This window comes from Oncorhynchus mykiss, chromosome 15 (genome assembly GCF_057628025.1).
Source record: "Oncorhynchus mykiss isolate SJ-2025 chromosome 15, ASM5762802v1, whole genome shotgun sequence".
Classification (NCBI taxonomy): domain Eukaryota; kingdom Metazoa; phylum Chordata; class Actinopteri; order Salmoniformes; family Salmonidae; genus Oncorhynchus; species Oncorhynchus mykiss.
Window position 1 is genome coordinate 27,047,919 of NC_143036.1, and position 13,649 is coordinate 27,061,567.

General features: G+C 43.2%; 1 protein-coding gene across 1 annotated transcript in view; it reads right to left on the reverse strand.

The window, feature by feature from the left end:
• Positions 1-369: 369 nt before the first annotated feature.
• Positions 370-13,649, reverse strand: part of tmx3b (thioredoxin related transmembrane protein 3b) — a 67,504-nt gene continuing 54,224 nt past the window's right edge. The window contains exons 14-16 of the mRNA XM_021562842.3: positions 8,567-8,696; positions 7,296-7,364; positions 370-2,769 (exon numbers count right to left, since the gene is read on the reverse strand). Of these exons, the coding sequence (XP_021418517.3) occupies positions 2,497-2,769; positions 7,296-7,364; positions 8,567-8,696 (472 nt within the window). The 3' untranslated portion in view covers positions 370-2,496. The remainder of the gene's footprint in view (positions 2,770-7,295; positions 7,365-8,566; positions 8,697-13,649) is intronic.

Consider the following 13,649-nt stretch of genomic DNA (forward strand, 5'->3'; position numbering starts at 1 on the left):
GACGTAGATCTCACAAAGTTGATTATATCAGCAATAATTGAGCAGATGTGTCTACCTAGAATTACATTATAATAGCAAAGAGCAGGGAAAATAAGTGTGGAAGGAGGATATAAAAAAATATATAGGGAGATTGAATGAGAGGGAGATGGGGGGAGAGTATTACATGTGTAGGAGGGCAGGCTCATTGTAATAGCTGGAATGGAATAAATGGAAAGTTATCAAACACATCAAACATATGGAAACCACGTTTGATTGTTCCATTTATTCCATTCCAGCCATTACAATGAGCCCGTCCTCCTATGGCTCCCCCACCAGCCTCCTCGGAAGTATACGTAACAGTGTTTCAGTGAAGAACAAACAGGCGTCAAGTCAACAAGAAAAAGAGGACAATCTTTATTTCAAACCAGTAATAAAGTGTGACAATCTCAATTCAAACCCAATGAGCAAAGTTTGGCAGAGAATGGTAGGCAACTACAATGACCAGAATGCAAGGCAAGGGCATGTTGGTTTCCATAGTGCAGTTTCACAGTTGTCTTCTGAAAACCAAGATTAGTACTTGGGTTCGGGTGCCTAATTTTGTCAACTAAACACTAGACACAAGCGCAATAGATGTTTTAGCTGACGTCACGAAAACGATGCGCGCGCTTCAATGGGGCAGTGTGTTGTGATTCTGGATGGCCAGATAGCTAGCAACAATGACAAGAAGCTACCACGTGGGGAATCGTAGGTAGCTAGTTTCATCTTGTTCTTGATACCATGTCTTGTTTTTGAGGTGCTTAGACTGAAGTCATGTCTATGCTAATATGGCTCAAATTTGCTAGCCAACTAACAACTGTAACGATCTATTTGAGATAAGTGCTCATTGTGCAAATGTATTGTTTTCGATAAACATTGATGACAAAATGTTATATATTTAGTCTCCAATCTAACACAATCTGTTTTGCCCTATAGTTGCGCACGTGTTGGTTTTGTTTCTAAACTATCAAAACTTCTATGAAATCCGCTAAAGAAAAAGTTGAACAGAAACGTAACAATTGTTATGTAATATAATAGTTTCACTGGGTAACTTAACGAGGGCTGGAGATCATGTTTTTCGTAATACTTATATGACCTTGATCTAACATTTCATTAACATCAGTATGCCATGTATCCATAAGATAAACCGTTGTAGTAGTTGATCTGGCATTGTTCATCAACCGTAGGTCATATCATATACATTGTTTGTCATGCAATGCTTATGTAGAACTAAGAATATAAACGACAGTGTACCCCTTTAAACGCCACATGACCCTTTTATTGCAATGTACTGTCATTAAGTACTGTAAAAACTCCCAACAGGATTTTGTCAGTGCATTGAGTAAACTCACACTGAATTGTATTGTAATCTCAGTGCATTTGTATGCAATCTGATACCATTTCCTTCCCAGAAACATAGCCTACCAGAACTAGAACTAGTGATGGACAACAGGTGGTGAAGATCTTTTGCAGGAGAGCAAAGAGCCACCATTTTGGATCTGATCAGCCATTGTCTTCAAGTGTATAACCATTCCATGTTTGCATCTGAAATGGCACCCTATTCCCTATATAGTGCACTACTTTTGGCCAGGCTGGTCAAAAGTAGTGCACTATATAGGGAATAGGGTGCCATTTCAGATGCACAAACCCATATTGATGTCATTAAGCCTGTCTCCCATTACATTAACCATTGGCCATCTAAAATAGAGAAAAAACTACTTACTGTACAGTGTGTCTATTTAAAACTACAGCAGGGTAAATAAGCCAGACATCCCTTCAACCTTACATTATCCAGATTGTGGGCTCTATGTGATTGTTTGCATCATTTCCACTGTTGTACACTGTTCTATGAATAAGTGTCTGGAGTTACAAACATGAGATTCCATTTGAAAAGCATGAGTATTCATTTTATGGCAAATTTTCCTTCATGGGCACTTCCTCTGCAGTCGACTATGGGTGAATTGCAACATTCGGGGGGTAGTAGTAATCAAAATCTTTGATTTGGGAATTCTAAATTCCAACAGAACAAAGTGTATAAATCAATATCAAATATTTCAGTGCCATTGGACACAGGAAAAATGGGTCACCTTTTTTTTTTTTACACAAATGCTACCTGATTCAAAGTATGGAATGACCCTGTGTAGTGGTTGTTTAAGAGATGATAATAATACATTTAGCTAAAATGTGGCTTATTTCCTTCCTTTCTTCTCTGCAACACTTATCAATGACTAATCTTTGTAATTCCATTTCCAAAAGGCTAATTTAATAAAGGACATGATTTTTTTAGTGCGTTGCCTAGCGGCTGACCTAACTGACTAATAAGATTCAATAGCAATAAAAAAACAGTCTGCGAAAAGAAAACAGTAGGGCAGGGTGGGGGATGATAAAGATGAAAAATATATAAAACAACACATTGTTGATATGTGTCTGAGTTCCATGTATGTCACTAGGCCTGTTTCTCCGCCTCCACTACCCTTGGCATTAATCTGCTTTCTTGTCGTCCGGGTTCTTTTCCTGCTCCTCCTCTTCCTCATTCTCTCCGTCCTCCTCGGGGCCCTCCAGCTCCCCGGGGGCCTGCCGAGGCTCGTCCTCCTCGTCGTCCTCTTCCTCCTCGTCGTCCCTCTTCATGAGCTCCATGTCCTCCTGGCCATCGTCCGACTCGGCTGTGCAGATGCCATAGCACATCAGGCTGATCACGCCCAGTGGCAGACCAAACAGGAAACAGCCCAGCACTGGGGAGCTGCGAAACACAGACTGAGAGGAGGGAGGGGTGATCGGGGGAAAAGAAGAAGAGATTGAGAGATTGATAGAGAGAGAAAGAGAGAGGAGGTTTGGCAGTGGTGGACAGAAGGTAGGGTGGAACAGTGGAAAGAGTAAAATATATTTATGCTGTTGGATTCTGGGTTAAACTTGGAACATTGCTATCCTAGAGACATGATACATCAGAAGTAAGACTATGGTATCTGAGGGATGATAGACTGTTTTTTTCATCAGAAGTTAATTGTTATCTGTAGGAGCCAGATGGCTTTGGAATGTGCTGGGTAACCGGGAGTCAGTCACATGATTGCTATGGGTGGAGATCTTTGGGTTAGACATCAAGGGGTTTGAGGTCAGGTCAGATCACCTTAAAGGAGAAGGGATGGTTTATTACCCCATCACTTCGTCGTCCTGTCGAACCATAAAAGATGTAAGGATTGGAGAGAAGGAGGAGTGCCTAAATTGGAGTATATATACTTGTGGTGGAAACATGTTTTGTCTAATTCAGCTGTATTGATCCTCTGGGAAGAATTAAACTTGGTTAAGCTTTCATAGCATCCGTTAAGTTTTTTACTCTGATAATTAGATCCTAACAATGCCCTCTATAAGCCCAAAACATATTCAATGCCAAACATATCATTACCTAACATGCACTTTTTACGCTTGCCTGGCTCAGTTTTCCCTTCTAAACCAAGCTAAACGTCCCTCACAGTCACACACACAACCCCAGGAACCTCAAATATGACTCTGTATAATTTGCCCTCTTTGCTCAGCATTCCCTTATAAACCGACCTAAATTAGCCTCACCTATGGGCACAGATGAGCTCAGGGCACTACTCCAGTGACGCACAATGTCTTCCTCTAAAATATAGATGAGTGGCAGTGAATCATTGGGCCTTAATAGAGCGGGTAGCAGGGGAGACAATGTGCCGAGAGGCAAGACATTCGGTCAAAGGCTGCTGTCATCCAGGAAGGAAAGGAAGAGAAATCCTGCCGACAACGCCAGGGGAAGAAGAGGGATGGTAATTGCCAGGCGTGTGTAATGCTAAAGATGGATGTGCTATGCTAACTCACGCAGCATCATGAGTCATTGGGTCTAATGCGGACCGTTGCTTTCTTGCAGTGATGTGTGTTTGTGTGCACTCCGAGGGCAAGGTGATGGCTGCTTGCTCATCTTGTTCACTGTGCGTGACCAAGGCACTACTCAAAAGAAACAACTGAGTGCTTCACAATAAAAAATAATGACATTCAGACTGAAAAAAAATAACGACATCCTTCTTTCCCATTACAGATTTTAGTGAGGCATGCTTGAACTTCACACAAAAAAACAACAACTGTAGCCTCCCGGGTGGCGCAGTGGTTAAGGGCGCTGTACTGCAGCGCCCAGGCTCTGTCGTAACCGGCCGCGACTGGGAGGTCCGTGGGACGACGCACAATTGGCCTAGCATCGTCCGGGTTAGGGAGGGATTGGTCGGTAGGGATCTCCTTGTCTCATCGCGCACCAGCGACTCCTGTGGCGGGCTGGGCGCAGTGCGCGCTAGCCAAGGTTGCCAGGTGCACGGTGTAGCCTCCGACACATTGGTGCGGCTGGCTTCCGGGTTGGATGCGCGCTGTGTTAAGAAGCAGTACGGCTGGTTGGTTTGTGTATCGGAGGACGCATGACATTCATTCAACGCCAGCCTTCGTCTCTCCCGAGCCCATACGGGAGTTGTAGCAATGAGACAAGATAGTAGCTACTACAACAATTGGATACCACGAAATTGGGGAGAAAAAGGGGTAAAATAAAAATAAAAAAACAACTGTGAAACTTGTATACAACATTTCAAAATGGTAATTTTAGGCAAAAAAAAGCAATGATTTCCGTTCCCCCCCCCTCGGTGACCATTTTCCATCAATTTATATTTCCTGCCATATTAGCATTTTTCTAAATCTATCATTTTCTTTTCCATTTAAGGTTTATTCTTGGTTCGGGTATAGTCTACTTTCTGAATAGCATTACGCTACTACATCCCATTTTCATTCATATCACACAGTCAGCCAAATAAACACTAGTCCTCCCTGTTACAAAACAAACTAGCTAGCCTACTGACTTTACTACACTCGCTAAGTCTAGGGGTGCTAGGCCTAGCTATAACCTGATTTGATGTGTGCGGACCGTGATGTATGCATCTGCCCAGGAGACAGCAACATTACTTGGGTCCAGGGCCAGCTCAGTCTTGACTCCTTTGTCGGCCAGCTCAAACAAGTTATGGATGTTCAAATTAGTAACAAAAAAAATATAAACACAAAAAAGGAAACTACAAAAAGGTATGCCCAAAAAATAACGATTCAAACCAAAGGCCCAAATGGCCCTCAAACTGCAGCAGCCTCACGGCTATGCAAGCTGCCACACTGACTGATTACCCACACCTGTGCACAATCAACACTTAACAAAACTTCCTGGCAGAGCACAACACCTGACCCAGTTGGTGCTGTCACCTGGGGATGGAGTGTGAAAGTGGTAGTGTAGTGTCTAATTGTACTATAAGAACAGCTCCAACAGTTCAAAGAAATATTTATTTTCTATCCTTCCTCATTCCCTTCCCTCTCTTTCTGTCATCTTTTCTCTCTGTCATGGTTGCAACTTCCTTTTTCAATACACCACTCCTCTTCTATTGACGAGTCATCTCCTTGTCATACTGGTAACTATCAGGGGAATAATAGTGGGCCTTAAGACACATACTAGGGATGCACGATATATCGGTGAACATATCGGAATCGACCGATATTAGTTCAAAATGCCAACATTGGTATCGGCCCAAGTCTAGTTTAACCGATGTCAAAGCTGACGTGCATACCTATCTATATAACATCGGTACATGACGTAATGCAAGCATTTCGCTACACTCACATTAACATCTGCTAACCATGTGTATGTGACAAATTACATTTGATTTGATAATGACGCCACGTAAAATGTTGCTATACGTGCAACACAGCATTCCTAAACTAGCCCACAATGTATGATGTGTGGATCGAGCAGTCAACAAGTCAGCAGTCATTTGAAAGAGTAACAACATTTCAGCGAGACAAATCAAAGGAGAAATCCATTAAAGCCAAGATAATGGAATTTATTGTCCTTGACAATCAACTGTTCTTTGTCGTGGGTGATGTTGGCTTTCGCTAACTGGTCGAGCACCGGTACACATTACCAAGTGCGCTATTTTTCAGATGTTGCCCTACCGGAGTTACACAGTAATAGCGTCACTGCTATTAACGTCACCACATACATACTATGGAACTCCGTTTTGGTCTTTGCGTGTCAAAAAAGATACAGTAGCACTGTCAACGCTGTACAAAAAAAGTCAAACTCGGCCACGAACGATGCGTTTACAATACCGCGTCGGTAATAAAGCATAATTTATTCGACCGCATCTTCTGGGGTAGCTAGATTTAGCTTGGTACCTAGCTAGCATCAATAAAACCAGCCTGAAAACAATGACCAGAAGAACTTGCAGCCATTTTCATTATTCTTAGCAATGATTTAGGAATCCTTGTGAGTAAGTATTAGCTAGCTTGCCACTTGTTGTTCGCCTATTGAAATTGAACTTCAGTTCATGAAAATAACTAGCTAGTCAGCAACTTAACCCTGTTGCACAAAGCTAACGTTATAATCTGGCTAGTGAGGCTCAACCACACCGGGTTATGTGTTGTGAAGCTAGCCACAATAAGGATTAGTCACAATAGTGGAATTTGCAGTTTGCCTTCAAAATAAAAGAACGTCATTGACAGTAATGCAAATGAATACAAATAGTAGAATATGCCATACTTTCATTTTGTGTGGCTAATCTTTATTGTGGCTAGCTTCACATAGATGCGTTCGCCCACCATTAATCAAATAAGAGCTGTCGTATGAATTAGGGTTATTTTAGATGACACCAAGTATATAGTTAGCTAGCTAACTATAGCTACTGAAACAGATGTTGTGTTATTTGACATGTCAAATAGCAAATACATGCAAATACTCAAACGGCGTTCCATAGAAATCCTGGTTGAGAATGAAACGACTGAACAACGAAACAGCACAGCAAGTAAGTGAAAGAAATAGGTTTTGTGTGTCCATGTGCGTCCATTTGTGTGTGTTAACTATTTAACTGTACTAGAATGCTTAAAAGGCCGCTAAAATTGTAAATATCGGTTATCGGCATCAGGTTTTTTGGCAAGGAAAATATTGGATATCGATATCGGCCAAAAATGTCATATCGGTGCATCACTAACGCATACTGTAGCTAGCTACACAGAATATTGTACAGAGGGCTATTTCCCTCCATAGTCTACTTGTTATTCAGAAAATATCATGAGAAATATTATTCAAATGAAAAACGGCAACCAAATGTTGTTTTTTCTTAATTGTTTTGATGGAGACATCACGACAGCATACATTTAACCTATGCTGCATACATGGCTAATTTATCCTCCCTCAATCATCCTGTTTTCCCATTTCCCTGCTATTTGCCTAATGCTGATTGTGCCCAGCCACTCACCATAATGGTGGACTTGGCATCGAAGGCCACTCGTTTGACCCTCTGGAACATGCCGTCTCCTCCCTGGGCCTGAGGAGAAACACACAGACAAAGGATGTGGTGTTAGAGTGGAGCACTGGGGAGACTGGAATGTGAGTGAGAGAGAGTGTGTGTGAGAGAGAGAGAGAGAGAGAGAGAGAGATCAGCCTGCCAGCGCTTCCTCATTAGAGTCTTTGACAGCATAGCAGCCATGAGGTGAGCTGGCTGGGCTGGCACGAGCCTGGGGAACAGAACAGGGTTCTCACTCTCCACTGCTGTTTACTTGGTGGGGTTTTGGTTTGTTTTGCCAGGCAAAAAAAAACCCTGCTGAACGCTCTGGGAAAGAGAAGGACTTCCGGTGTGTTTGGATTACAGTTTAATTCATCTGTGACTTTATAATAAACAAGAGGGGGAAAGGATGTCACTTTTTCCAGTTGCCATTTAGTGGATTCAATGATGTATAGAAACCCCTGATTGCTGATGCTATGTATTGGCCATTGAGAGGCTTTAAAGCCATCGGTTGGCCATATTGGCACAACCCAGTAGGAGCAGTTCTCCATAGGAATTAATGGAATCCTATAGTATTTAAATTACATGTTTCAACGACAAAATTACATGTCTTTAAGTATTTGGTTGTTGTAGTGGGGATAGTTATATAAGTTCTCTCTAAAGGAATTAAAACATATATTTTCATTTTTTCTATGTATGTTTAGCTCACATAATATAATTTAAAAGTATGCATTAAGGTGTCTAATAGAATGAATAGGGGGAAAAAATGTATAAATGCATTTCTATAGCTTCCAAACATTTTTATTTTTTTTACAATGGTGGGGGGGTGCCAAGATGGAGGCACGGTGGCTTCAACACAGGGCCCCCCATATGTCATCTAGTGTACATATAAATCATTGAGTGTAGTATATTATAATGCCAAATACTGATACTGGAATATATTATATGCCAAATACTGACACTGTAAATAAATATTTAGGAGCCAGAGTAATGGCAGAAAGGCTACGTAGAAGAAAAACGATGTAACATAAATGTCAATCTCAATAAAGGATATTGCCAAAGTGTCCATCCAGTCTCATTGGAATTCCCTGGATAAATAAAGACTAAACAAACCCTGGACAGCTGCACAAACAATTTGAGCTTTTTGTTGCAGTTAGAATGGTCAAATAAATAGGGGAAGGGAAAAGAAAACCAGCTGTAGCCAAAATGGCGGAGGGGAGTCAGAGAAGAGTGGAGTTATGGACCTGAGCGGAGCCGTCTAGAACACTGTTGATGAAGTGAACCAGCTGCTCCAGGGTCTCCACGGGCTCGCTGGGCAGGAAGTACTGCTCATTAGACGTGTTGAGGATGATGATGGACGGCACCGACACCTCTCTGTGGGGGAGAGAGAAAGAGGAGATTATCACTCTAAAAAAGGTCACAGAGATATGGCAGATAACCAATTCAGAAGATAAACTATGCAGCAAAATGTCAATCTCAATAAAGGATGATTGCAATCGTTCGACTGCAATCATTTTAGCTGTGGAAGGATTGAGGTACAGGCAGGTGGGAGAAATAGATTGGAGGGTTGGAGCAGGGATTGAACCCCAGTCTATGGTGAGGAGAGCAGTATATGCCTTTAAGCCTGGATCATTAGCACTAGACCACGGACTCATCGATGTACACTGCAATCTATGCTCACATGTCCCAATTTGACCCCTAGGTTTTCAGATTTGACCTCCAACACCTATTTCGAGACACTGGAATGTAAAAGTTTTCTATTTTTCTATACTGCAGAATATCCCTCTACCAATATCATATATGGCCAGGAGTTTTTCTGAACATGTGAGCTGACCTGAGAAAACTCTTATTAGAGTTGATTAGAAAACTCTTATTACATGCGCCGAATACAACAGGTGACTGTGATTACAGGGCTACAGTAGGCAGGAGGCCTTTGGCCAGTGGGAGGTCAGGGGTGAGCGCTCTCTATTTTAAGCACACTCACTACCTCTATCAAATCAAAATCCCATTTTGTTTGTCACATGCACCAAATACAACAGGTGTACAGTCGTGGCCAAAAGTTGAGAATGACACAAATATTAATTTTCACAAAGTTTGCTGCTTCAGTGTCTTTACATATTTTTGTCAGATGTTACTATGGAATACTGAAGTATAATTACAAGCATTTCATAAGTGTCAAAGGCTTTTATTGACAATTACATGAAGTTGATGCAAAGAGTCAATATTTGCCGTGTTGACCCTTCTTTTTCAAGACCTCTGCAATCCGCCCTGGCATGCTGTCAATTAACTTCTGTGCCACATTCTGACTGATGGCAGCCCATTCTTGTATAATCAATGCTTGGAGTTTGTCAGAATTTGTGGGTTTTTGTTTGTCCACCCACCTCGAGGATTGACCACAAGTTCTCAATGGGATTAAGGTCTGGGGAGTTTCCTGGCCATGGACCCAAAAATATTGATGTTTTGTTCCCCGAGCCACTTAGTTATCACTTTTGCCTTATGGCAAGGTGCTCCATGATGCTGGAAAAGGCATTGTTTGTCACCAAACTGTTCCTGGATGGTTGGGAGAAGATGCTCTCAGAGGATGTGTTGGTACCATTCTTTATTCATGGTTGTGTTCTTAGGAAAAATTGTGAGTGAGCCCACTCCCTTGGCTGAGAAGCAACCCCACAAATTAATGGTCTCAGGATGCATGACAAAGGACTGATGGTAGCGCTCACCTTGTCTTCTCCGGACTAGCTTTTTTCCGGATGCCCCAAACAATCGGAAAGGGGACTCATCAGAGAAAATGACTTTACCCAAGTCCTCAGCAGTCCAGTCCCTGTACCTTTTGCAGAATATTAGTCTATCCCTGATATTTTTCCTGGAGAGAAGTGGCTTCTTTGCTGCCCTTCTTGACACCATCCTCCAAAAGTCTTCGCCTCACTGTGCATGCAGATGCACTCACACCTGCCTGCTGCCATTCCTGAGCAAGCTCTGTACTGGTGGTGCCCCGATCCCGCAGCTGAATCAACTTTAGGAGACAGTCCTGGCGCCTGCTGGACTTTCTTGGGTGCCCTGAAGCCTTCTTCACAACAATTGAACCGCTCTTCTTGAAGTTCTTGATGATCCGATAAATGGTTGATTTAGGTGCAATCTTACTTGCAGCAATATCCTTGCCTGTGAAGCCCTTTTTGTGCAAAGCATGATGACGACGGCACATGTTTCCTTGCAGGCAACCATGGTTGACAGGGGAAGACCAATGATTCCAAGCACCACCCTCCTTTTGAAGCTTTCAGTCTGTTATTCGAACTCAATCAGCATGACAGAGTGATCTCCAGCCTTGTCCTCGTCAACACTCACACCTGTGTTAACGGGATTGCAGCCCTAAGAAGTTAACAGGATTGATATGACAACAGCCAGTGAAAGTGCAGAGCGCCAAATTCAAACAACAGAAATCTCATAATTAAAATTCCTCAAACATACATGTATCTTATACCATTTTAAAGGTAATCTTGAGAGAATCACTGACATGATGACAGCTGGTCCTTTTGTGGCAGGGCTGAAATGCAGTGGAAATGATTTTGGGGGTTTCAGTTCATTTGCATGGCAAAGAGGGACTTTGCAATTAATTGCAATTCATCTGATCACTCTTCATAACATTCTTGAGTATATCGAAATTGCCATCAGACAAATTGAGGAAGCAGTCTTTGTGAAAATGTATATTTATGACATTCTCAAAACTTTTGGCCATGACTGTAGACCTTAACGTGAAATACTTACTTGCAACAATGCAGTTTTAAGAAAATAGAGTTAAGAAAATAATTACTAACTAAAGTAAAACATTTAATACGAGAAGTAACACAAAATAACTATAATGCGACTATGTACACGGGGTACGGGTACAGAGTCAATGTGCGGGGGTACAGGTTAGTCAAGGTAATTTGTACATGTAGGTATGGGTAAAGTGACTATGGATAGACAAACAGCGAGTAGCAGCAATGTAAAAACAAATTGTTCAGCAGTCTTATGTTTTGGGGGTAGAAGCTGTTAAGGAGCCTTTTGGACCTAGACCTGTCGCTCCGGTACCGCTTGCTGTGCAGTAGCAGAGAAAACAGTCTATGACTTCAGTGACTGGAGTCTTTGACAATTCTTTGGGCCTTCCTCTGACACCGCCTAGTATATAGGTCCTGGATGGCAGGAAGCTTGGCCCCAGTGATGTACTGGGCCGTATGCAATACCCTCTGTAGCGCCTTGCGGTTTGAGGCAGATCAGTTGCCATACCAGGCAGTGATGCAACCAGATGCTCTCGATGGTGCAGCTGTAGAACTTTTTGAGAATCTGGGGACCCATGCCAAATCTTTTCATTCTCCTGAGGGGGAAAAGGCATTGTCGTGCCCTCTTCACTACTTTCTTGGTGTGTTTGGACCATGACAGTGTGTTGGTGATGTGGACACCAAGGAATTTGAAGCTCTCGATCCGCTCCACTACAGCCCCGTCGATCTGAATGGGGGGCGTGTTCGGCCCTCCTTTTCCTGTAGTCCACAATCATCTGCTTTGTCTTGCTCGTGTTGAGGGAGAGGTTGTTGTCCTTGCACCACACTGCCAGGTCTCTGACTTCCTCCCTATAGGCTGTCTCATTGTTGTCGATGGTCAGGCCTACCACCGTTATGTCGTCAACAAACTTAATGATGGTGTTGGAGTCGTGCTTGGCCACCCAGTAGTGGGTGAATAGGGAGTACAGGAGGGGACTGAGCACACATCCCTGATGGGCCCCCGTGTTGAGGATCAGTGTGGCAGATGTGTTGTTGCCTATCCTTACCACCTAGGGTCGGCCCGCCAGGAAATGCAGGATCCAGTTGCAGAGGGATGTGTTTAGTCCAACGGTCCTTAGCTTAGTGATGAGCTTTGTGGGCACGATGGTGTTGAACGCATATCAACCATGATGCCAATTAAATAGTAGATTATAGTGTAAAAAGCACAAGAAACAAAAATAACAAAGAAGCCTTATAGTCAAGATGGGATACACAGCTCTTTTCTTTTCGATGCGGCTCGACTTTTCCTGAGGGGATTGGTATTTGGTATGGATGAAAGGCAATGCGATGCAGAGTTTTTGGAGTGTCATCTTGATCTTTATGCAAACAGTGTGCGACTCTGGCGGCATCATGGGGCCACAGTTAAAGGAACCTTTACAAATTAGAGCTGACAACTGAATCAGAGGGAGTCCAGCACTGTGTGGCCACACAGCTGAGGTGACATATACAGTGTCACACAGACACAGTGTAACCCAGAAGATCAGACACAACTGCACAGCTCAACTGAGAGAAGGCACACATATAGATACAATGTACACGTGCGTGCACACACACACACACACAAACAAACACACAACTACACAGACCAGCTGAGATAAAGCAGGTTGTGCATCACTGTGCACACCGCAGCTGAGCTTAGGCACACAAGCTGCGCACACACTCTAGCTTTGTAGACAGCCCTCCACTACACCACCATTAGGCTGAGATCTGGAGCTGTGCATGCACACACACACACAAACACCCCCCCATCCACAAACCCTACGTGAGTACTCCATCTGACATTCAGCCGAGAACCAACAGATGGCAGACATTTTGAATCAACATGGATTAGCCCATTCACCTTTCAGAGAGCAGACTGCTGGGTCTTTTCAGCAGCACTTCCACTCTCACTCTGCCTGCTTTGCGCATGCATATTGCAGAATGGCTCTCAGTCATAGCAACGGCCATTACGGAGAGTGTGAGTCGCCATGGCTCTGGCTCCTCCAGTTTCCACCCAAACACAATGCAATACTCAAACAGACAGGCAGAAACACTAAAACCAGCCTCAGACGTTAAATTACATGGGACTAGGGAGTGTGCGTGCTTGCATGCGCGCACATGTCTGTGTGTGTGCACGTGTGTGTGTCTGCCAGATATGACTGGGTGCTTCTCGCTGCCAGAGAAGGAGCCCAGTAATCTGTGTGATGAAGGAGGGGAGGATAAAAGGCCATCAGATTTATTTCCCTGGCCTTCCTAAGGGAGCGGGATTAGTGGCCATTGACAGGCCGGGATTTTATTCCTCAAAGGAGGCCAATTAATCCTGGGCAAACTCAGTCCGGGGCCGTCCAAAAGAATCACAGAGGACACACACACACACACAAGAAACCATATACACAAGCATGCAAACAATTGTGTAATCACTACCCACCCTATACACATTTTAATATGTATGTCTATTATAATCCCCCATCACAGTGTCAGCATTACACACAGACACACAGTGTACTTCGATCACAGACATATTCACAGTAACACATTTGCTGTCATCACAAACACA